The following is a 25,148-nucleotide window of genomic DNA, read 5'->3' on the forward strand; positions in this document are numbered from 1 at the left end:
CGTCTGGAGCCTGTGCTCCACAATGGGAGAGGCCACAACAGTAAGAGGCCTGCATACTGCAAAAAAAGAAAAAAGAAAAACTGACAACTTTGTCTTGATTATGAAAATTCTGTACATCAAAAAATTATAAAATATGTTAAATATTGGTGTATATCCCTTTGGGTAGTTGGATAATCCTAGATAAAAACATGCTAAATAAATTCTCATACATGTGCCCAAGATGACATATAAAAAAAGTAACTGAAGAGAAAAGAAACAGTCTTAATATTAAGAGAGAGAATGGATGAATTGTGGTATAGCCACGCAAAGGACTAATATACCAAGTTTTAAGTGAATGAGGTAGGACTAGCAACCTGTATAGCAAAAAAATCATAAACTACAAGAAACCCAGAATACCCAAAAGCAACCCTGAGAAGGAAGAACAAAGCCAAAGGTATCGCACTTCTTGGCTTCAAACTATAGTAATAAAAACAGTATAGTACTGGCATTAAAATGGACACATAGACCAGTGGAACAGAAAAGAGAGCCCAGAATTAAACCCTTCCATATATATTCAATTAATATTTGACAAGGGAGCCAAGAACACCCAATGGGGAAAGGATAGTGTCTTCAACAAATGGTGCTGTGTAAACTGGAGAAACACACGCCAAAAAAAGTAGAAGAAAGGAAATAATGAAGATAAGAGAGGAAATACAATGGATAATAGATGCATAATAAAGAAAATCACAAAGCTAGAGTTTTCTTTTTTTCTTTTTTTTTTTTTGATAAACCACCTGCAAGACACATAAGGAAGAAAAATCCAAATTACTAACATCCATAACAAAAAGATGCCATTGCTACAGATTCTATAAACATTAAAAGATACTAACAGGATATAAAGAATTTTGTTCCGGTAGATTTGTCATTTTGATAAAATTCTTTGAAAAACAACACCTCATGATCTATTTCTGTATAACAAATTACACCCAAACTTAGTGGCTTAAAACTACAGCCATTTAATGATTTTTCACAGTTCTGGGATTTGATTGAGCTTAGAAGGTGGTATTCACAGAGGGTCTCACATGTGGTTGCAGTCAGATGGTAGCTGGGGCTGGGGTCCTCTGGAGGCTCAACTGGGACACCGAGGCACTCTCTCCCTCAGCAATTCCAGTGCCTCTAACGTGGCCTATGTGGTCCCATCAGCAATGAAGTCAAACTTCTTACCTGATGGCTCAGGACTTCCAATAGGAAAGTAAAAGCTGTAAGCCTTCTTTAGACGTACTCTCAGATGGTCTAAGTCCAGGGCCAGCTACATCTTCATGAGACGAATGACAAATACTTTGTACCCTAATTAATCTACCCCACAGAATTTACCAAAGCTGACCCCGAAATTAGACAATCTGTATAATCCTACAGATGATTTTTTTTGAACTGTAAGTGTAATAAAATCACCCTCAAAGGAAATTCAAGGCCCAAATAGTTTGCAAGGATATGACTACTTTTGAGAGGAGGGAGTGGGCTTTGATTGGCCTGCAGCAGGGAGACTTATGCAGCGGCTGGAAAAGTTCTATTTCTTGAACTGAGCATTGATTACAGGGGTTTTGCCCTTAAGTCATGTATTGAATTATACATTTTATGTGGTTATCTCTATCTCAGTTTTATTTTAAAGGAAAAAGTCTTTTAAAAAACAATGAAAAGGGAGCAGTGACTATCTGAACGTTTGTCTTCTGAAGACTGTGGGGCTGCCTTTGGAAGAGAGAAAGATGGAGATCACGACTTAGAGGGTTAGGGCTGGACCACAGAAAAGTAAAAAGTTTGGGACTGGAAGGAGCTAGGTCTTAGGGGAACTTCTGAACACTGTCCTTGGAAATGGGGACTAGTATAGACAAGGAGGAGGAAGAAGGGCACAAGGATGAGAGATGCATGATCTCAGAACAGAAGACTCTAGAATCAGTTCAGGACTCCTCCAAGGTCTCATGGAAACGAGTCATCCAGAACATTGACCTCATGAATGTCCTTCACTTAATCCAGGGCCACTCAATCCCTCTTCAGGCTCCAGGAGAGAAGCTTCTATTAGGACCTTAACGTGGCTGTGGATGAAGAACTGCTCTTGGGACCTGCAGGGACAGTGATAAAGTCCAGTGAGTCCCCCACCCTCCAGCACAGGGACTCAGCAGACAGCGCACCCAGCCAGAGTCACTTACATCTTATCCCCGTGACCCTCCCTCCGCCAAAGGATGGGTGAATGATCTGGCACCAAAAGCTAAGGAAGGAGACATTACCTCAGCACCAGACAACGGAGTCTCCACACGTCCTACAATAAAAAAGGAAGAAATAGGATGCCCCAGTTAGAACCAAATGTTGTGATTATCCTGAGCGATGGGGGATGACCCAGAGTATCAGAACTCCATCTCCGATTACCCCCCGGGATGTTTCTGGCTTCAGGAAAAAACTATCTCAGTGACCCCTGAGAGGTATGATCAGCCCTCCCTGCCTTGCATCTTAGACGTTAGGAAAAGTGGGAAGTGGGGAAAGCCAGGGGGCACGTGGCAGGGGTACTCCTCGGAGCTCATTACCTTTCCGAGCCCTGGTGTGGATGACGATCCCCACCAGAAGGAAGACTAGCCCAACCAGGAAGGCTGCAATTCCACTCAGCATCTTTCTCCAAGAATATTCAGACTGAGCTCCTATGGAAAACATGTATTAAAGTGAGCCAAAAGCTCCCAATATTTGGTGTACCTTCCTGAAATCCCAGAACCTGTGCTGGACACCAATCCAATGCTATCTAGGGAAGGACTACATCTTTGAAGCCAAGGCTTGTACTCATGGAGTTTCTGTTAATGATTCTTGTAGCCAATAATAATGCCCCCCTAAATGCCAAGACCAAAGCATTAGAGGACAGTAGTTCCCAAAGTTGGAAGTAAGTGACAAGGTGATTACACCTCCATATTTCTTGGAAGATCCAAGAATAGCTACTTGCCATGTTTTTTCCCACCCCAACCCAAACACCCCAATTTCTATGACTCCCTCAGATCAGAGGGAAGAAGAACTAGTGTTGTAGCCAAGATGAACACAGAGGTAACACAGGTCTTGAGTCAGATTGAGCCGAGTTTCATCCAGAAAGTATAAGCTGATTCTCACTCCACTCCACAGAAACAGGACTCAGCAGGCTGGGATGATCAACAAGGCAGGTGTAGACCTCTCCAAGTTCAGGCATCACTGCCAGCATCACCATTGTCTGAAAGGTCCAGTCTCCATTCCTAATGAGGCCAGTGGACATGACCCCCTCTCTCTGTTCTTGCCCATTCCGGAACCACGTGATCTTGATGTCCCCTGGATAGAAACCTGTCACAGAGCAAAGCAGCAGATTGTGTTGCTGCAAGGCTGGGATCCTCTCTGGATACACTGTCACCTCTGGTTGCACTAGCAGGGGAGAGAAGAAATGGGACATGGTGAAGGAAATCCACAAAGCCAACACAGGAGTTTCATTAAAGGTTATCTCAGCCCCAAATCTCTTTCCCAAATCACCCAAGTAGAAACTGGAAATGTGGGGAAATCTCACCCCCAAAGACTCAAACACTGGATATGTTAGTGTCGCAAGGAGGATTTAGGCTTTATCACATGCCCACAATTGCCCCTTGTATTTGGGAAGACACTAGCCCTTAAAGTCCCTGAGAACTGGGGGTCTGGGACCCAAGACCACCGTGAACTGATCACTGAGGATAGTGAGTGAGTCACAATTGAGGACAGAACATATACAGACTCCCCTGCTCCTGCCTCATCTATCCTGAAGCAGGAAACTGCCCAGTACAAGGAAGAAGAGCCACGGCCAGGCTCACACGGGGGAGATTCCTGAATCCCTGCAGTCCCCACCTTACACCTCACCTTTTCTCCCCACAGTGAAGGGTGCACCCAGCTTGTAGTTGTGTCTGCAGAGCGCATCCACAGAGGCTCTACTCCTTGCCAGTATATCGGGCCGATTGTTCCACAGCTCAGCGTCAGGCTGGCCCAGTTCCGTCAAGGCCACAAACATCCCCAAGTTGCTGTCAAAACGTGCATACTCCTCCAGGTTAAAGATGAATCTGACCACAAACTGCACCTTTTCTGTCCCATTGGTGAAGTAACAGTCAGCCTTTGCCTGAATCACAAAGTCTTCTAGACAACCAAAAAAAAAAAAGACTATGAACCAGCCCCAATTAGGAAACCCATACCTGGTTTATTATGCCAGACCACAATGATTGAGGCCTTTGACCTCAGTAAATCAGCCAAAGTAGCCTCTGCTCCGCTGGGCCCCACCCTGGTTCCTCTTAGCAAAGAGACATCCATTCTTCTTTTTTTTTTTTTTTTTTTTTTTTTTTAAATTTTATTTTTGGCTGTGTTGGGTCTTCGTTTCTGTGCGAGGGCTTTCTCTAGTTGCGGCGAGCGGGGACCACTCTTCATCGCGGTGCACAGGCCTCCTACTATCGCGGCCTCTCTTGTTGCGGAGCACAGGCTCCAGACGCGCAGGCTCAGTAGTTGTGGCTCACGGGCCCAGTTGCTCCGCGGCATGTGGGATCTTCCCAGACCAGGGCTCGAACCAGTGTCCCCTGCATTGGCAGGCAGATTCTCAACCACTGCGCCACCAGGGAAGCCCCCATTCTTCTTTGAAAGAAGCCTGAGGTCCAGCCTACCAGGCCAGCCAAACAGGAGACATGTAACCCAAAGAAGCAAGTCAGAATGTGTCCAGAGACATAAACTTTCATTCAACAAATATTCATTCCTTTGACCAATATTTATAGACTGTTTGCATTTTGCCAGACACTGTGCTAAGTTTCTCCAAGCCAAGCTTTCAGAAGCCCAAGAATTCCCAGCCCTGTATGGAATAGTTCAATAGTATTCTTGCCGTTAGTAGGTTATTTCTATATATTCCTTCTGGAGTAAAGTGAAAGGAGGATGGAGGTGGGGTAAAGAAATGCAGAGTAGGTTCATAGTAGGTGTGAAATAAACTCCCCTTCTACTTTCCATTCACTATGGGTTTTCTCAAGAATTTTCTTCTGGGGACTTCCCTGGTGGTCCAGTGTTTAAGACTCTGTGCTTCCCCTGCAGGAGGCACAGGTTCGATCCCTGATTGGGGAACTAAGATTCCAAGTGGCACAGCCAAAAAAATTTTTTTTTCTAATGAATTTTCTTCTGGACATTTTCCTTTGCACGATTACTCAGAGACCTCATCCCCTCTGTTGGCTCTAGTAAGGTAATGACCTAATTACCTCTATCTACGTTGGGTAAAATAATATTAACTCATGACTTGAAGATGCCTTTTATTATCATCATCATCATCATCATTGGCCCTGTATGCACAGTTCTAGCGGTTGTAATAATCTGGTGAATATAGGGTTAACTTAAACCTTTTCTGGAGGCTTTTATATTAAACACTTCCACTGAAGAATGAATTTAAAAATCCAAATCCTTCAATATCCTGCGATAAACCATTATGGAAAAGAATATGAAAAAGAATGTATAACTGAGTCACTTTGCTGTACAGCAGTAATGAACACAACATTGTGATTCAACCATACTTCAATAAAAAATAAATTTTAGGGACTTCCCTGGTGGCACAGTGGTTAAGGATCTCTCCGCCAATGCAGGGCACATGGGTTTGAGCCCTGTTCCAGGAAGATCCCACATGCCACGGAGCAACTAAGCCCGTGCGCCACAACTACTAAGCCTGTGTGCTACAACTACTGAAGCCCGCATGCCTAGAGCCTGTGCTCCGCAACAGGAGAAGCCACCACAATGAGAAGCCCGTGCGCTACAACTAGAAAAAGCCCGTGTGCAGCAACAAAGACACAACGCAGCCAAAAATAAATAAATAAATAAATTTTTTAAAAAATAAAATTTAAATAAATAAACAAAAATGCAAATCCATTCTCCATTATGATTTTCCACTTTCAGAGTACCTTATTAGTATTGATAGTGATTCGTTTGAAATCTATACTAACTTTCATACAATGTAACTCTTTTTTAATTGGCATGTTCTCCAAAACAATTTAATTTCCCAAAGCTATTTAATCAGTCTTCATAGGTAAGAAAAAATATGATTGTGTATTGTGGTCTGGATGTTTGTGTTCCCTCTATTCACATGTTGAAACTCCAACCCCCAAGGGTAATGGTATTAGTCAGCAGTGTTAGGGGAGGTACTTAGGTCAGGAGCATGGATTCCTGATGAAAGGGGTTAGTGTCCCTAGAAAAGAGGCTCCAGAGAGCTCCCTTGCCCCTTCCACCATGTGAGGACACAGAGAGAAGGTGCCAGCTCTGAACCAGAAAGAGAGCCTTTCCCAGAACACAACCATGCTGCAGCCTTGATCTCGGACTTCCCAGCCTCCAGAACTTTGAGAAATAAATTTCTGTTGTTTATAAGCAACGCAATCTGTGGCATTTGTCATAGCAGCCCAAACAAACTAAGGTGGTGATAGTTGTCTTAGATTTGAAGATCTGGACAATTTTAAGAGACAAACTGGTAAACGGACCTGGATTGGTCTCAGTTCACTTAAGTTCTAGTTCTTTATCTAGTTATTTTACGTAGAAACAGACACTTCCCCTCCCTGACCTGCTTCCCTATCAATAAAGACAGGTTTGGATTCACAACACCAACACTGAGGTAGAACTCAAAAGCATTGTGTTAAGTAAGAAAAGAAACAGAATGTGATTCATCACACAATGACATTTATTAAAATTTAAATATACACACAGGAGGGAGCAGAGTCAAGATGGCGGACTAGGAGGATGCGGAGTTCGTGTCTCCCCACAACTGGGCACCTACCAGAGGCTGGTGGGGGACCTTGTCATCTAAGGGGATGGGAGGAACCCCCGAGTGACTGGGGAGGACATGGGGTGGAATGAGGGGGAAAGAGAAGTGGAGGTCAGAGGGAACCAGTGCCCCTGAGGGGTGGCTAGGGGAGGGGAGGGGTTCCTGTGCCTGGAGGGACCCTTGGAGTTTCAGAGGACTCGGGGGAACATGAATAGCATTTACCCTGCCCACTCAGGCCCTGAGACCTCCACCATCCGGGGACACCTCCTGCCACGTGGGTCCTAAGGGTGTGGTGGGGGGAGAAGAGTAAAGGTGAACGGGGAGCCTGCTAAGGTCTCAGGCCTGATCATCCCTACTCTGAGGCCAGAGGCACATCAGGGCCCCTCCAATAGCACTGAGCCTAATTCCCACCCCCACCCCAAGGGCTTAAGAATAGGCCCCGACCCCACCTAAACGATGCCCATGCCTAAGCCCCACCCCACATAGCCAAGGCCTTTTCCGGCCTTTTTTTTTCCTATTTTTTTGCTATTGTGATTCTGTTTTACCTTCTGGTTGTTGTTTCATTTATATTTTACTTTTTTTAACATATCTGTTAGTTTTCTAATCTTATATTATTTTTTACTCTTTGTTACTTTCTGCCCTTTTTTAGTTTTTTGCCACCCTGTGCAGCTTGCAGGATCTTGGTTCCCAGACCAGGGGTCAGGGGTCAGCTCCTATGGTGGGAGCACTGAGTCCAAATCGCTGGATGAGCAGAGAGCCTCAGACCCCAGGGAATATTAATCAGAGTGAGGTCTCCCAGAGGTCCTCATCTCAGCACCAAGACCCAGCTCTACCCAACAGCCTACAAACTCCAGGGCTGGAAGCCTCAGGCCAAACCACCAATAAGACAGGAACACAGTCCCACCCATCCAAAAAAAAAAAAATGAGACAATAAAAAAATATGTTACAGATGAAGGGGGAAGATAAAAACCTACAAGACCAACTAAATGAAGAGAAAATAGGCAACCTACCTGAAAAAGAATTCAGAGTAATGATAGTAAAGATGATTCAGAATTTTGGAAATAGAATTCAGGCACGGATCAAGAAAATACAAGAAATGTTTAACAAAGACGCAGAAGAACTAAAGAATAAACAAAGTTGAACAACACAGTAACTAAAATGAAAAATACAATAGAAGGAATCAATAACACAAAAAATGAGGCAGAAGAACAAATACATGAGCTTGAAGATAGAATGGTGGAAATAACTGCCAAGGAGCATAATAAAGGAAAAAGAATGAAGAGAATTGAAAACAGTCTCAGAGACCTCTGAGACAACATTAAATACACCAACATTCGAATTATAAAGGTCTCAGAAGAAGAGAAAAAGAAAGGGTCTGAGAAAATATTTGAAGAGATTATAGTCAAAAACTTCCCTAACATGGGAAAGGAAATAGCTACCCAAGTCCAGAAAACACAGAGGGTCCCATACAGGATAAACCATAAGAGAAACACACCAAGACACATATTAATCAAACTAACAAAAATTAAATAAAAAGAAAAAATTTTAAAGCAGCAAGGGAAAACAAAAAATAACATACAAGGGAATCCCCATAAGGTTATCAGCTGATTTTTCATCAGAAAGTCTGCAGGCCAGAATGGAGTGGCAGGATATATTTAATGTGATGAAAGAGAAAAACCTACAACCAAGATCACTCTACCCAGCAAGGATCTCACTCAGATTCGACAGAGAAGTCAAAAGCTTTTCAGACAAGCAAAAGCTAAGAGAATTCAGCACCACCAAACCAGCTTTACAACAAATGCGAAAGGAACGTCTCTAAGTGGGAAGCACAAGAGAAGAAAAAGACCCACAAAAACAAACCCAAGACAATTAAGAAAATTGCAGTAGGAACATACATATTGATAATTACCTTGAATGTAAATGGATTAAATGCCCTAACCAAAAGACTCAGACTGAATGGATACTAAAACAAGACTCATATATGTGCTGCCTACAAGAGACCCACTTCAGATCTAGGGACACATACAGACTGAAAGTGAGGGGATGGAAAAGGATATACCATGCAAATGGAAATCAAAAGAAAGCTGGAGTAGCAATACTCATATCAGATAAAATAGACTTTAAAATAAAGACTGTTACAAGAGATAATGAAGGACACTACCTAATGACCAAGGGATCAATCCAAGAAGAAGATATAACAATATAAATATTTATGATTTAAATAAAATAAATATGATTTAAAAATCCTCCCAACATAGGAGCACCTCAATACATAAGGCAAATGCTAACAGCCATAAAACAGGAAGTCAACAGTAACATAGTAATAGTGGGAGACTTTAACACCCTACTTACACCAATGGACAGATCATCCAGACAGAAAATAAATAAGGAAACACAAGATTTAAATGACACAATAGACCAGATAGATTTGATTGATAATTATAGGACATTCCACCTAAAGTGGCAGAATACACTTTCTTCTCAGGTTCACATGGAACATTCTCCAGGGTAGATCACATCTTGGGTCACAAGTCAAGCCTCAAAAATTTAAGAAAATTGAAATCGTATCAAGCATCTTTTCCGACCACAACGCTATGAGATTAGAAATCAATTACAGGAAAAAAAAACTGTAAAAAACACAAATACATGGAGACTAAATAGTGCACTACTAAATAACCAAGAGATCATTGCAGAAATCACAGAGGAAATTTAAAAATACATAGAAATAAATGACAATGAAAACACGATGATCCAAAACCTATGGGATGCAGCAAAAGACTTCCTAAGAGGAAAGTTTATAGCAATTCAATCTCACCTCAAGAAACAAGAAAAACCTCAAATGAAAAATCTAACCTTACACCTAAAGCAACTAGAGACAGAAGAACAAAGAAAACCCAAAGTCAGTAGAAGGAAAGAAATCATAAAGATCAGAGCAGAAATAAATGAAATAGAAATGAAGAAAACAATAGCAATGTCAATAAAACTAAAAGTTGGTTCTTTGAGAAGATAAACAAAATTGATACACCTTTAGCCAGACTCATCAAGAAAAAAAAAGGAGAGGATGCAAATCAATAAAATTAGAAATGAAAAAGGAGAATTACAACTGACACCACAGAAATACAAAGGATTACAAGACACTACTACAAACAACTATATGCCAATAAAATGGACAACCTGGAAGAAATGGACAAATTCTTAGAAAGGTACAATTTTCTAAGACTGAACCAGGAAGAGTTAGAAAATATAAACAGACCTATCACAAGTAATGAAATTAAAACTGTGATTAAAAGTCTTCCAACAAACAAAAGTCCAGGACGAGTTGGCTTCACAGGCGAATTCTAGCAAACATTTAGAGAAGAGCTGACACCTATACTTCTCAAACTCTTCCAAAAGATTTCAGAGGGAGGAACACTCCTAAATTCGTTCTATGAGGCCACCATCACCCTGATACCAAAACCAGACAAAGATATCACACACAAAAAAAGAAAATTACAGACCAATATCTCTGATGAACATAGTCACAAAAATCCTCAACAAAATACTAGCGAACAGAATCCAAAAACACATTAAAAGGATCATACACCATGATCAAGTGGGATTTGTCCCAGGAATGCAAGGATTCTTCAATATATGCAGATCGATAAATGTGATACCCCATATAAACAAATTAAGGAATAAAAACCATATTATCGGGCTTCCCTGGTGGCTCAGTGGTTAAGAATCCACCTGCTAATGCAGGGGACGTGGGTTCAAGCCCTGGTCCAGGAAGATCCCACATGCCACAGAGTAACTAAGCCCGTGCTCCACAACTACTGAGCCTGTGTGCCATAACTACTGAAGCCTGTGTGCCTAGAGCCCGTGCCCTGCAACAAGAGAAGCCACCACGATGAGAAGCCTGCACACCGCAATGAAGAGTAGCCCCCACTCACCACAACTAGAGAAAGCCGGCACGCAGCAACAAAGACCAAATGCAGCCAAAAATAAACAAACAAACAAATAAATAAATAAATAAACCATGTGATCACCTCAATAGATGCAGGAAAATCTTTTGACAAAATTCAACACACATTTATGATAATAAAAAAAAAACCTCTCCAGAAAATGGGCATAGAGGGAACCTACCTCAACATATTGGGTGGGCCAAAAGGTTTGTGTGGTTTTTTCTGTAATATGGCTCTAGTAGAACTTAGTTGTCTTTAAATTCATTCGAAACAATTTTGTTAGATTGTATACGACAGCTGTCATATCGGCATACATTTAAAAAAATTATCAAAATTGGTGAATATTTGTGTAGCCATTTTAATATTGAAGATGGAAGAAAAAAGCAACATTTTCAACATATTAGGCTTTACTATTTCAAGAAAGGCAAAAACACAACTGAAACGCACAAAAAGATTTGTGCAATATATGGAGAAGGTGCTGTGACTGATCAAACGTGTCAAAAGTGGTTCACGAAGTTTCGTACTGGAGATTTCTCGCTGGACAATGCTCCACTGTCGGGTAGACCAGTTGAAATTGATAGTGATCAAATTAAAACAGTAATTGAGAACAGTCAGTGTTATACCACACAGGAGACAGCCGACACACTCAAAATATCCAAATCAAGCACTGAAAATCATTTGCACCAGCTTGGTTATGTTAATGGCTTTGATGTTTGGGTTCTACGTAAGTTAAGCGAAGAAAACGTTCTTGACCATATTTCCGCATGTGATTCTCTACTGAAACATAATGAAAACGTTCTGTTTTTAAAACAAATTGTGATTGGCAAAGAAAAGTGGTTACTATACAATAATGTGGAAAGGAAGAGATCGTGGGGCAAGCGAAATGAACCTCCAGTAACCACACCAAAGGCCGGTCTTCATCCAAAGAAGGTGATGCTGTGTATATGGTGGGATTGGAAGAGAGTCCTCTATTATGAGCTCCTTGCAGAAAAAACAATGATTAATTCCAACAAGTACTGCTCCCAATTAGACCAACTGAAAGCAGCACTTGATGAAAAGCTTCCAGAATTATCAACAGAAAACACATAATCTTCCACCAGGATAATGCAGGACCACATGTTTCTTTGATGACCAGGCAGAAACTGTTACAGCTTCACTGGGAAGTTCTGATTCATCTGCTGTATTGACCAAACATTGCACCTTCGGATTTCCATGTATTTCGGTTTTTACAATATTCTTTTAATGGAAAAAAATTAAATTCCCTGGAAGACCATACAAGTCACCCAGAACAGCTCTTTGCTCAAAAATATAAAAAGTTGGGCTTCCCTGGTGGCGCAGTGGTTGAGAGTCCGCCTGCCAATGCAGGGGACGCGGGTTCGTGCCCCGGTCCAGGAGGATCCCGCGTGCCGCGGAGCGGCTGGGCCCGTGAGCCATGGCCATGAGCCATGGCCGCTGAGCCTGCACGTCCGGAGCCTGTGCTCCACAGCGGGAGAGGCCACAGCAGTGAGAGGCCCACATACCACAAAAAAATATATATATACATATATATATATATATATATATATATGTATATATATATATATATATAAAGTTTGGGGAAGATGGAATTATGAAGTTGCCTGAAAACTGGCAGAAGGTAGTGTAAAACAATGGTGAATAAGTTGTTCAATAAAGTTCTTGGTGAAAGTGAAAAAGGTGCCTTTTATTTTCACTTAAAAAACCAAAGGCACTTTTTGGCTCACTGAATAATAAAGGCCATATATGAAAAACCCAAAGCAAAAATCATTCGCAATGGTGAAAAACTGAAAGCCTTTCCACTAAGATCAGAAACCAGACAAGGATGTCCACTCCTGCCACTCTTATTCAATATAGTTTTGGAAGTCCTAGCCATGGCAATCAGAGAATAAAAAGAAATAAAAGGAATACAAATTGGGGGGAAAAAAGTAAAACTGTCACTGTTTGCAGATGACATGATACTATACATAGAAAATCCTAAAGTTGCCACCAGAAAACTACTAGGGCTAATCAGTGAATTTGGTAAATTTGCAGGATACAAAATTAATGCACAGAAATCTCTTGCACTCCTATACACTAACAATGAAAAATCAGAAAGAGAAATTAAGGAAACAATCTCATTTACCATTGCAACACAAAGAATAAAATACATAGGGATAAACCTACCTAAGGAGGCAAGAGACCTGTACTCAGAATACTATAAAACACTGATGAAAGAAATCAAAGATGACACAGACAGATGGAGAGATATACCATGTTCTTGGATGGGACGAATCAATATTGTGAAAATGACCATACAACCCAAAGCGATCTACAGATTCAATGCAATCCCTATCAAATTACCAATGGCGTTTTGCACAGAGTTAGAACAAAAGATTTTACAATTTGTTTGGAAAACAAAAGACCCTGAATAGCCAAAGCAATCTTGAGAAAGAAAAACGGAGCTGAAGGAATCAGGCTCTCCAACTTCAAACTATACTACAAAGCTACATTAATTAAGACAGTATGGTATTGGCACAAAAACAGAAATATAGATCAATGGAACAGGATAGAAAGCCCAGAGATAAACCCACGTACCTATGGTCACCTAAACTATGACAAAGGAGGTAAGAACATATAGTGGAGAAAAGACAATCTCTTCAATAAGTGGTGCTGGGAAAACAGGACAGCTACGTGTAAAAGAATGAAATTAGAACACTCCCTAACACCATACCCAAAAATACACTCCAAATGGATTAAAGACCTAAATGTAAGACTGGACACTTGGAACACTCTTAGGGGAAAACATAGGAAAAACACTCTTTGACATAAACCACAGCAAGATCTTTTTTGACCCCACCTCCTACAGTAAGGAAAATAAAAACAAAAATAAACAAATGGGACCTAATAAAACTTAAAAGCTTTTGCAGAGCAAAGGAAACCATAAACAAGACGAAAAGACCATCTTCAGAATGGGAGAAAATATTTGCAAACAAAGCAACAGACAAAGGATTAATCTCCAAAATACACAAACAGCTCATGCAGCTCAATATCAAAAAAACAAACAACCCAATCAAAAATGGGCGGAAGACCTAAATAGACATTTCACCAAAGTAGACATTTCACCAAAGTAGACATACAGATGACCAAGAGGCACATGAAAGGTTGCTCAATATCACTAATTATTGGAGAAATGCAAATCAAAACTACAATGAGGTATCACCTCACACCAGTCAGAATGGCCATCATCAAAAAATCTACAAACAATAAATGCTGAAGAGGGTGTGGAGAAAAGGAACCTCCTTGCACTGTTGGTGGGAATATAAATTGATACAGCCTCTATGGAGAACAGGATGGGGGTTCCTTAAAAAACTAAAAATAGAACTACCATATGACCCAGCAATCCCACTACTGGGCATATACCCTGAGAAAACCATAATTCAAAAGGACACATGTACCCCAATGTTCACTGCAGCACTATTTACAATAGCCAGGACATGGAAACAACCTAAGTGTCCGTTGACAGATGAATGGATAAAGAAGATGTGGTACGTATATACAATGGAATATTACTCAGCCATGAAAAGGAATGAAATTGGATCATTTGCAGAGATGTAGATGGACCTAGAGTTTGTCATACAGAGTGAAGTAAGCCAGAAAGAGAAAAACAAATATCATATATTAACACATGTACATGGAGTCTAGAAAAATGGTACAGATGAACCCATTTGCAGGGCAGGAGTAAAGACGCAGACGTAGAGAACAGACGTGGAAATGGGGGCGAAGGAGAGGGTGGGATGAATTGGGAGATTAGGAATAACATACATACACAACCATGTGTAAAATAGATAGCTAGTGGGAACATGCTATAATGCACAAGAAGCTCAGCTCAGTGCTCTGTGATAACCTAGATGGGTGGGATTGGGGGTGGGAGGGAGGTCTAAGAGGAAGGGGATATATGTATACATATAGCTGACTCATTTCGTTGTACAGCAGAAACTATCACAATATTGTAAAGCAATTACACTCCAATAAAAAAAAATTTTTTAATACAACAGGAAAACAATGCTACATCTTCCTAAAAGCCACCCACATACTTAAAGACATACCAGACACATTAGAATGGAAGGGAGGGAGTGAGAATGGAGACAAGGGAGGAGAGGAGAGCATCCTTGTTCTGATCAGTGATTACAAGGTGCTGTAAAGTCACTGGGGAAGATTAACTCCATTCTGTGCACTTGAGAACAATATAAAAGGACATTCAAATGGGTTAATAATGTAAGTTGATCAGGAAAGATCTCCCTGAAGAAATGGCATTTCAGTTGAAACTTGAAGGATAATTGTTACTGATCTCGAGTAGTAGATTTTCCTTCATTTCTACGTTCAGAGGAACTATTGGACTGAGTGTCAGGACAGCAGCATCCTTCCTGGGTCAGCCAGACTCATCTCGAACTCAGCTAATTTCAAACAAGGCTCTAACCTCCAAATCTCTGTTTTGTCTTACATTCTAAATAAAAAAATTTTTAAGTTAGTTTTCAGTCAGATCTGTGTCAGAGTTTAGATCTTACTGATTGTGTATGTGTTGCTGTTGTTCAATGGATATTATAAGCTCAGAGAGGTTTCTGTTCTCCAAGAATAATGATCTCCTCACACCCATCCTCCACAACCCTAGGTTTGTTCCTCTTTTGTGTTTAATGAGACTTTGACGTTCAAAGGGGTTCTGGTTTTTAGCACGTTATATCCTGTTTTCTTCTGATAAATATGTTTTCAGAATGTAATATCACTTCATGTTTGCATAGCTTAACTCCTCAGCTAGAAAAATAACAGCAGTAAAAACATGTACCTGGTAACATGAGGACAGGCCTAATACATTCAATTTCTCTCATTTCTCAACATCGCTTCATACAATCTGACCATATTATAGGGGCTTAAAAATGTCAAATGAAGCAACCTTCGCTTCCAAGTTCTTTTATTCACATATACCCCAATTGGATACATACAGAAACAGTCACAATCATCGAACTCCTGGCTGAAGGATAGCAGCTATTCTCAGACTGCCTCCATTTTTTACAGTTCTCCAGACTGACATTAATACCATAAGGACCCTAAGCAAGCAATGTTTCCCTTTTTCCTGCCTCCGGACTCCTTGAATCCGTGGCTCTGGGACAGGAAGACCCTTTTCCTGCCGGGCCATTGCATGTGGTAAAGAGGGAAGGAATAATTTCCTGTCAAAGGGAAGAAGACTCTCTTTGAACCCAGAAGCCCCTTCCGGTCTGGACTGGAGCCTGGAGCTGTAGGGAAAGGCCTTCCTCCCCCATGCCAGTTTTTGCATGTACACATGAAAGAAATCACTGTGTCCTTACCTGGAGAATCTCTGCCTTGAGTCATGGAGGAGTCCAGCCTGATTACCGTCACTAACAAAGCCACCACACAGGAAACCCAGCTAGAACCCATTCTGGAAGAAAACAAGCGAGACAGAAAAATCGTCCACCTCTTCAGAATGGGGCTTGCCCACACACAACTCAGTCAAAAATATTCATGAAGAATAGAGATACCTTTCTGGCCTCCCCAGGATTGGAAACTCCTCACATGGATAACCAATCAAGACAGAGGAGCTTTGTGTCATTAAATGCTGGGTAGAATACTTTCGTAAAGTTGTTACCACTCAAGAACTGTTTACCTGCAGAATCACTGGCAGCAGTTTAGGTACATGGAAACCGGCAGAGGAAGAGAGACAGAATCATCAGAACAACCCTTCACTGTAGATACCATTATGACCTCCCTTTTACAGGTGAAGTAATGAAAGAATGAACCAAAGTTCACAAGTAGTAAATCCATAGGCTGTGCTATTTCCATTGCACTACATTTCTTACTTGAGAGCCCTGGAAACTTTATTTCTACACCTTTAACATCCCTGTAATGATAAGATGCACAAAATGTCAAAATAACTGAAGAATTGTATTATAACTTTGGTACCAGGACAGACTTCCATCCCCATCTCTTCAAAAGAAGTCAGTGTTTTCGTATATCACAAGCAAGGAATGACATGGAGACCATCTGTAGGAAGAGGTAGCAATGTCAACCAAGAAGAGAAAGCGATACCAACCTGGGAATCTCCCTTGTCAATGGCCTCTGATACATCTTGAATAAATCGAAGCCTCTGATTGGTCCAGTTGGAAGCTTTAAGTCATTTTCTGTGCTTCTTGTCAATGTCTACAGTGAAAGGATCTGAGCTTCAGAGGCTCATCAGAGAAAATAGACATTTCTGGGGAGACAACTAATAAAGGGAGAGGTCATGCCCTGGTTGCTTTCTCCCACGTTTTTGTTTTTGTGTTCTACTTGTATGAGTTTGAAAAATAAAGTGGGGCATTTTCATCTATCTCTTCCCGTCTGACTTCAGCCAAGAGCCCTACCTAATAGAGACATGGGCTTTTCTGTGATTTTTCCCCCAAACTCATATTTTGCATCCCTCTTTCTCATTCCCTCCCCATTCCCTAGGGAGTGAGAGAAGTTGGGTGTGGTAGATGTGGTTATTCATTGAGGTGGTAAAAAATCATTCTCCTTATTACCTGACAAAAATATCTTTTCCAGGGGGGCTTCCCTGGGGGGCTTCCCTGGTGGCGCAGTGGTTGAGAGTCCGCCTGCCGATGCAGGGGACACGGGTTCATGCCCCGGTCCGGGAAGATCCCACATGCTGCGGAGCGGCTGGGCCCGTGAGCCATTGCTGCTGGGCCTGCGCGTCGGGAGCCTGTGCTCCGCAACGGGAGAGGCCACAACAGTGAGAGGCCCACGTACCGCAAAAAAAAAAAAAAAAAAAAAAAATCTCTTCCATTGTTATCTTGGTGACTTTATTTTTATTGAGATATAATTAACCTACAACACTCTGTTAGTTCCAGATATACAACATAGTGATTTGATATTTCTATACATTACAAAGTAATCACCATGATAAGCCTAGTTACCATCTGTCACCATACAAAGTTATTGCAATATTATTGACTATATTCCCCACCCTGTACATTTCATTCCTGTAACTCATTTATTTTGTATCTGGAGGTTTATACCTCTGAATCTCCCTCACCTATTTCACTTATTCTCCCCAGCCTCCTCCCCTTTGGCAACCACTCTGTATCTATGAGTCTTTCTGCTTTGTAATTGTTTGTTCACTTGTTTTGTTTTTCAGATTCCACATGTAACTGTAACCATACAGTGTTTGTCTTTCTCTGACATTTCAATTAGCATGATACCCACTAGGTCCATCCATGTTGTTGTTAATGCCATGATTTTATTTCTTTTTTATGGCTGGATAATATTCCATTGTATATACGTACCACATCTTCTTTATCCATTCATCTATTGATAGACACTTGTTGTTTCCATTTGTTTGATTTTGTTTTCCTTTCACTTAATTCACTTCATTTCATTCTTTCCTTTCATGGATGTAAGTAATTGAGGTCATGAATTCCCCTCTGAACACTGAGGAACTATATCCCAAAAGTTTGATATGTGATTTAATTGTAACAGGGAAGAGCAAAGTCGGATTCCATGTTGGATCTGTTTCTTTGATTTTAAACTTTGTATTTTGTTGCTTTTGTTATTATAATCATATACAATGGCCTGCCTCAGGGAACCCTGCCCATCTGCCTGAATGTTATAATAAAGTGCCTTTGTTCAGCTCCCAGGGAGACAATCTGACTCTGCCCACCTGTGAATGGCTGCAGAAAAGAAGAAATTAACACATCCCCTTCCCAATGCTGGCCAAGCCACGCAAAACTAATGGCCTTTTTACTTTACTTCCTCACCTCCTCCCCCTCTCCGTTCTATAAAAGAAACTGCCATCCAGACCCTGATAAGATGGTTTTGGGGGGACCCTAGTCCCCCATCTTCTCGGTCTGTCGGCCTTCTGAATAAAGTCGCTATTCCTTGCCTCAACACCTCGTCTCCCGATTTATTGGCCTGTTGTGCGGCAAGCAGAGTGACTTAGTAACAATTTTTAATTGTCATTTTTCTAGAAAATCTTCAGTTGTTTGTTTGTTTGCTTGTTTGTTTTCTCACTCTCTGGCCCAAGACAAAGACCATTTCTTTTAAGTTCCTATGTGGAAGGGCATTTACCTTTTCTGACCTGATTATGATCTAGCTTGCTCCATTATAGTCAGAGAATAGTATCTGTATCATTCCTATTTGGGGAAATGACTGAGTGCCAGAATGTGTGGTCTCTTTTCATTAATATTTTGCTGAAACTTGAAAAATTGTGTTCTCAATTTTCAATGAAGAAATTTCAATACAGAGCCATCAGATCTAATTTTTGACTACGTTAGTAATATTTTCTGTGTTTGTATTTATTTTTTGTCTACTTGATTTGTTTAGTCCTAAGAAAAGTGAATTAAAATCACCTATTACTACATTTCTGAATATTTTCCCGGTATCTACCTTCATTTCTGCTTTGTGAGGGTTACTTATATGCTACTTAGAACTTATATATTTCTTAGATATGCACTTTGAATTTTACACTTTACATTATAAGGTGTCTTCTTATCTCAGTCAATCTGGGGAGATTGGTCTGAATTTCACCTTGTTTAATAATAAGATTGTGACCTCTGCTTTCTTTATATTTGCATTCTTTTTTATGCCTTTCTCCATCATTTTATTTGTTGAATAAATGAATGAATCTATTTGAGTCACTTTATTTTTAGGCATATCTTTTGTATATTGCAAGCAGCAGAGTTTTTCTTTTAATCTAATATGAAAATATTTTTAATTTTAATATTTTAATGAGTTAAGTTCATTTACAATTATTAATATGGCAAATAGTTCAGTGCAATTTGGAGATTATTATTTTCTGTTAAATATGATGTTTATATGAGTATTTCTTTTTTATTTATTTATTTATTTTTATTTTTTTGGCTGCGTTGGGTCTTCATTGCTGCATGTGGGCTTTTCTCTAGTTGAGGCGGGTGGGGGCTACTCTTCATTGCGGTGCACAGGCTTCTCATCGTGGTGGCTTTTCTTGTTGCAGAGCACGGGCTCTAGGTGCACAGGCTTCAGTATTTGTGGCTCACAGGCTCTAAAGTGCAGGCTCAGTAGTTGTGGCGCACGGGCTTAGTTGCCCCACGGCATATGGGATCTTCCTGGACCAGGGCTTGAACCTGTGTCCCCTGAATTGGCAGGTGGATTCTCAACCACTGCGCTACCAGGGAAGCCCCGAGTATTTCATTCTTAAAATCTTTCACTATGTCTTTTTGTGGTTTTCTAAATTGCAGTTTTTCAAGTATTTAGGAAAGTGTATATATTGGGATTGTCTTGATAATTTTATTTTTATATAATTTGGTTAGTTCCTCTCTTCTTTAGATAGTTCCTATTAGTTTTCTACTATAAACATCAGAAAACAAGCTTATATTCTCTCCCTTTCTCTTCCATTGTCTTTGTGTATAACTTTGTACTCTTACATATGTTCTAAATACAACTACTTGATTTATCAGTCTTAGGGCTAGCTTTTGACTCTCAGATATTAAAGACTAGGCCATCAGCAAGTTTATTCTATGCCCTTATTCATTTTTCCACTTAATCTATAATTATTAAGAAATGTGTTTCTATTTGTCAATTTCTTCTATAAATTGGGATACAGATATAGATATAGATATTTTTTTGCCCACGCTGCTCGGTTTGTGGGATCTTAGTTCCCCTACCAGGGATTGAACCCCAGCCCTCAGAAGTGAAAAACGGGGAGTCCTAACCACTGGACCACCAGGGAATTCCTGTGGTCTATATTTTCTTACCTATATCTGACTTTATTGCTAGGTGCAGACTGATTCAGTTTTAGTATAATGTCCTGGTGACTTCTTGTTATGATTATGCATATTTTAATTTATTTATTTTGTAATATTTATTTATTTATTTATTTATTTTGGCTGTGCCGGGTCTTAGTTGCGGTGTGCAAACTCTTAGTTGCAACAGGCATGCAGGATCTAGTTCCCCGACCAGGAATCACACCTGCACCCCCTGCGCTGGGAGAGCAGAGTCTTACCCACTGGACCACCAGGGAAGTCCCATTATGCATATTTTTAGATGTCAATGTAACTACATGAACTATCTTCTATTAGTGTTAGCTTTACACATTGTATTACACATTTTGATTTTAACCTTTTCAAGTATTTAAGTTTTCCTTGTGACTCATGTGAAGGGCTTATAACTAGATTTTTGGGGGTTTTTTGTGTTTTTTGCGGTATGTGGGCCTCTCACTGTGTGGCCTCTCCCGTTGCGGAGCACAGGCTCTGGACGCGCAGGCTCAGCGGCCATGGCTCACGGGCCCAGCCGCTCCGTGGCATGTGGGATCTTCTCGGACCGGGGCACGAACCTGCATCCCCTGCATCGGCAGGCGGGCTCTCAACCACGGCGCCACCAGGGAAGCCCCATGTTCTTAAATTTAATTGTCATTATTGCCGGTGATTTTTGTAGTTATAGTCACTTTTCATTCCTCAGTCTGATTTACCAATATTTTAGACAGGTTTCAGTTAATGATGGTTGTGGTGGTGTGTGCACACGAGTGTGTGTTTACTCATCTTTGCTTATTGCATCCCAATTTTTCTTTCTGGGTTCAGTATCCTTCTTCCTCAAGTGGTAACAAAAATAAACCAAATGACAACTTCAGTACGATGACACTTTTTATCTACAAGAGTCACAAAATCTAAAAATTTTACAACACTCTGTGTTGATGAGAATGTGAGGAAAGTGATAAACTCATATACTGCTGATGGAATTCTGCATTCATACAATCTCCATGAAGGCAATTTTCCAATATCTGTCAATATTAATAATATGTAAACATTTAGACTTGGCAACATCCTCTTTAGGATTTTATCCTAGTCCTATTCTCGCACATGTGTATAACAATGTCTATAAAAGACATTGCTTATAATAGCAAAAGACTTCTGATAGCCTAACTACTCATCAATAAAAGGAGACAGGCTAAATGAAATATGGTACTTCCATAAAACAACATACATTAGAGCCATGTATTTCTAAAGTTTAAAAAGTAAATTTCAGGACTTCCCTGGTGGTGCAGTGGTTAAGAATCCGCCTGCCAATGCAGGGCACACGGGTTCAAACCCTGGTCAGGGAAGATCCCACATTCCAAGGAGCAACTAAGTCCATGTGCCACAACTACTGAGTCTGCGCTCTAGAGCCCTCGAGCCACAACTACTGAGCCCACATGCCACAACTACTGAAGCCGGCGTGCCTAGAGCCCGTGCTCCGCAACAAAAGAAGTGACCGCAATGAGAAGCCCGTGCGCCGCAACGAAGAGTAGCCCCCGCTCGCTGCAACTAGAGAAAGCCCGCATGCTGCAACGAAGACCCAAAGCAGTCAAAAATAGATAAAATAAATACATTTATTTTAAAAAAGTAAATTTCAGAACTGGGAATTTAGGGAGCTGCTATTTGTAAAAATAGGGAGCAAGAATATATACATATATATGCTTAAATATACAGTACATTGTTTCTCTGGAAGGATAGAGCTTGAAGTATGGATTGCCAAAGCAAGGGGTATTGGCAAACTGGGGAAGGATGGGAGTGAAGCTTTCCTCCGTAGACCATGTTGTGCTTTTTGAATTTTAAACCACATTAATTAATGTATTGCTTATTCATATGAATTGTATCTTTTAAAAAGAGAATAGTAAGAGGGTAAGTGGATACAGGCAGTATAGCAAACTCTTTTGAGGAGTTCTGTTGTAAAGTTAAGCAAAGTCCACCTTTTCCTAGCTCTGTGTCCCAGGCAAGTGAGTAAATGTTTCTAAATCTCCATTCTCATTCTTAGAATTGGGATAGTAACACCTGTGACATAGGATTATCTTAAATATAAAGTAAGGGGCTTCCCTGGTGGCGCAGTGGTTGAGAGTCCGCCTGCCGATGCAGGGGAAACGGGTTCGTGCCCCGGTCTGGGAAGATCCCACATGCCGCGGAGCGGCTGGGCCCGTGAGCCATGGCCGCTGGGCCTGTGCATCTGGAGCCTGTGCTCCGCAACGGGAGAGGCCACAACAGTGAGAGGCCCACATACCGCAAAATAAATAAATAAATAAATAAATAAAGTAAGACGGTATATGGCAGGCCCTTAGCACACAGAAGGCACTCCGTGAATGATTATCATTGATACTGAATTATTACAATTCATAAAAGTCCTTGAAACTCTAGGTTGAAGACTCAGTCTTTCCTAGGGCCAGCAGGTGGCATCGGACCCAAGTGAATGGATGCTCCTTTCACTCAGCGCCCAAAACAGAAGATTTTTGTTTTCCTTATTCCCTTGTCTTTCCCCCCCCACCAGATTCTGACTCCACACTTCCTTCTCCTGAACCACGACTGCCATGCAGACTACAAGTGGCTGCCCCACTCGGCTGGGGTGTAAAGTACTTTAAGTTCAATGTTATTCCCACACTGGGCAGGGCAGACGGGGCGGGAGGTTGTTTGGGGCTCAGAGTAATCTGAGAGTTTCCTAAGATTCCTCCTCTCCATTCACATCTCGCTTTGGAAAGAGTAGTACATGGCTGAGCAGGAAAGGCACTGAAGGTAAGTGACAAGAAGAAGGGGAAAGTAAGGGGCGGACGTCAAATGGTGATGGGTAGTAGGAGGGGGAAATGAAAAGAACTCTGGACAAATCAGAATTACTACTGTCTGTGGTTACCAGGCAGACCGCACTTGTAAGGATTTGTTGAACACTCTGTCAGGGAACATTTTTCTGTGTCCCTGAGATAAGGCATACCTGGAAGTTTCCCTGAGATAACAAGTTTTCATGACCGCTTATGACCTTAAGTTCTGCTGTATCTTCCGGTACTGCCCATCAGGATGCCTGAGTTTTCCTCCCAGCTCTGTCACTGATTAGCTGTGTGATTTCAGGCCACTTCCCCTATCTGTAAAGTAAGATTTGACAGCTATACTATTTTTAAGATGTCTTCCAAATTTAAAGTATTTTGAGTCAATGGGTATAATTTGTACTGAGGACATCAAAGATTAATAGATCTTCTTCTGTGAGGACTATAGTTTCCATAAGGTTGGGAGATACAGAAATTATCATTCCTACTTTATAAATAGAAGAAGGACATTTGGTGGGGAGGGGAAGGAATCAAGCCAGGCTTCTGTCTCTCCCAATGCTTATTTCACCCTCGGTGAAACTTGAGAGATAAACAGGTGTGGAGCAGTAGGACAACAGCAGGATGAAGCCAAAGGTTTATCTGCATAAGAACTTCCTTACTCTGGCCTCATCTTGCTCCCAACAGTTGCCAGGCAGAAAAAAAAAAAAAATCCAAAACAACAAAAAGTTCTGGTGAGGTCATTGCTAGCCGGGAAAGTACCTGCTATTTCTGGGAAAGTGAAAGTTTCAATTTCCTAGAATAGGAACCATCCAATTTAAGACCCTTCCAATAACCAGTGACGTGTACAGCTTTGGATTTTCCATGATTTGTACGTGTAGGGAGGATTAAGACGGAAGACAGTAGAGGAAGGAGATTTATTCATTTACCCAACAAACATTTATTTATTGTCCACTATGAATGGAGCCCTGTGCCAGGTAGTAGATATAAAGCTTAATAAGGTAGACGGCCTCCCCCGCAAGGGCTCACGGTCTAGTGGAAAGACAGAGGTCTACAGTGGGCGGTGGAGAGTTTAATAGGGACTGTGAGAGAGGTAAGCCCCAGCAGCAGAGCAACAAGAGCACGTAGAAAGGGCACTTTCTCCAGACTGAGAAGATAAAGCAAGGCTTCTTGGGAAACTTGAATCCTGAGTTGAATCTTAAAGAACTGGGGCAAATCCAGGAGCGTCGTTCACAGAATGGCAGGAAACAACATATTCAGAGGCACAAAGGCATCAGGAGGGCAGGAAGTTTGTTGTGATAGAATTTAATCCCACAAGAAAGGGTGAGACAAACGGGCTAGAAAAACTGTCTCTGAGGAAGATCTGAGCAGAAAAAGGGGTGAAGACACAGGGAGGATTTTACAGGAGTGACATCGTCTTATGCGTCTTTTAGAAAGAAGAATGACTTTGTGAACAATGGCTGGAAGAGGTGCACCAACGGCAGGGGAACCTCTCTGAATATGAGATCATCTCACACTATGAATGAAAGTTACAACAGCGAGATCAGAGAGAGGATAAGGGATTCAGAGCTGTTCGGAGCTAGAAGTGAAAGAGCTTTACTTGATCTGATTATAAAGTAGATTATGACACAAGATGCAATATAATGCATTAGTTGAGAGCGTGGACTCTGGGGTCAGGCCTGGATTCCAAGTCTAATTCCACCACTGTGCAACCTTGGGAAAGTCCTTTAATCTCTTTGAGACTCAGTATTCTCATCCATAAAATGGGGATAATAAATAACAATCTCAAAGGGCTGCGGATAAGGATTAAAAATGATAATACATGAAAAAGGCTTAGCATAGTTCCTACTCATATTAAAACTCTGTACAC

The 25,148-nt window shown here is 41.1% G+C and overlaps 1 protein-coding gene across 4 annotated transcripts; it reads right to left on the minus strand.

Moving 5' to 3' along the window:
• Positions 1-599: 599 nt before the first annotated feature.
• On the minus strand, positions 600-25,025 carry LOC308623937 (HLA class II histocompatibility antigen, DO beta chain). 4 transcript variants are annotated; one of them, XM_081246747.1, is made up of 8 exons: positions 17,271-17,964; positions 16,808-16,914; positions 16,065-16,156; positions 3,865-4,134; positions 3,121-3,402; positions 2,556-2,666; positions 2,262-2,293; positions 600-2,096 (listed from the first exon to the last, which is right to left on the minus strand). In XM_081246747.1, the coding sequence occupies exons 1-8, from the start codon at positions 17,421-17,423 to the stop codon at positions 2,061-2,063; spliced, it is 1,083 nt and encodes a 360-aa protein (XP_081102873.1). In that variant the 5' UTR covers positions 17,424-17,964; the 3' UTR covers positions 600-2,060. The 4 variants fall into 4 exon arrangements, with proteins under 4 accessions (XP_081102873.1, XP_081102875.1, XP_081102872.1 ...); XM_081246749.1 differs by lacking the exon at positions 17,271-17,964 and adding an exon at positions 23,452-25,025 and having other exon boundaries at positions 2,066-2,096; positions 2,184-2,293; XM_081246746.1 differs by having other exon boundaries at positions 2,066-2,096; positions 2,184-2,293.
• Positions 25,026-25,148: the final 123 nt, after the last annotated feature.

This window comes from Mesoplodon bidens, assembly GCF_964165515.1.
Source record: "Mesoplodon bidens genome assembly, chromosome: 10".
Classification (NCBI taxonomy): Eukaryota; Metazoa; Chordata; class Mammalia; order Artiodactyla; family Ziphiidae; genus Mesoplodon; species Mesoplodon bidens.

Bases quoted from the DNA above. Each gene is read 5' to 3' on its own strand.
- LOC308623937 (XM_081246746.1), bottom strand. From the start codon at position 17,423: ATGGCTCACGGGCCCAGCCGCTCCGCAGCATGTGGGATCTTCCCGGAC. The intron at 4,135-16,064 runs GTAAGGACACAG...TTGGTTGTCTAG, and splicing joins TCAAGGCAGAGATTCTCCAG to AAGACTTTGTGATTCAGGCA. The intron at 3,403-3,864 runs GTGAGGTGTAAG...CTCCCCTGCTAG, and splicing joins CTTCACTGTGGGGAGAAAAG to TGCAACCAGAGGTGACAGTG.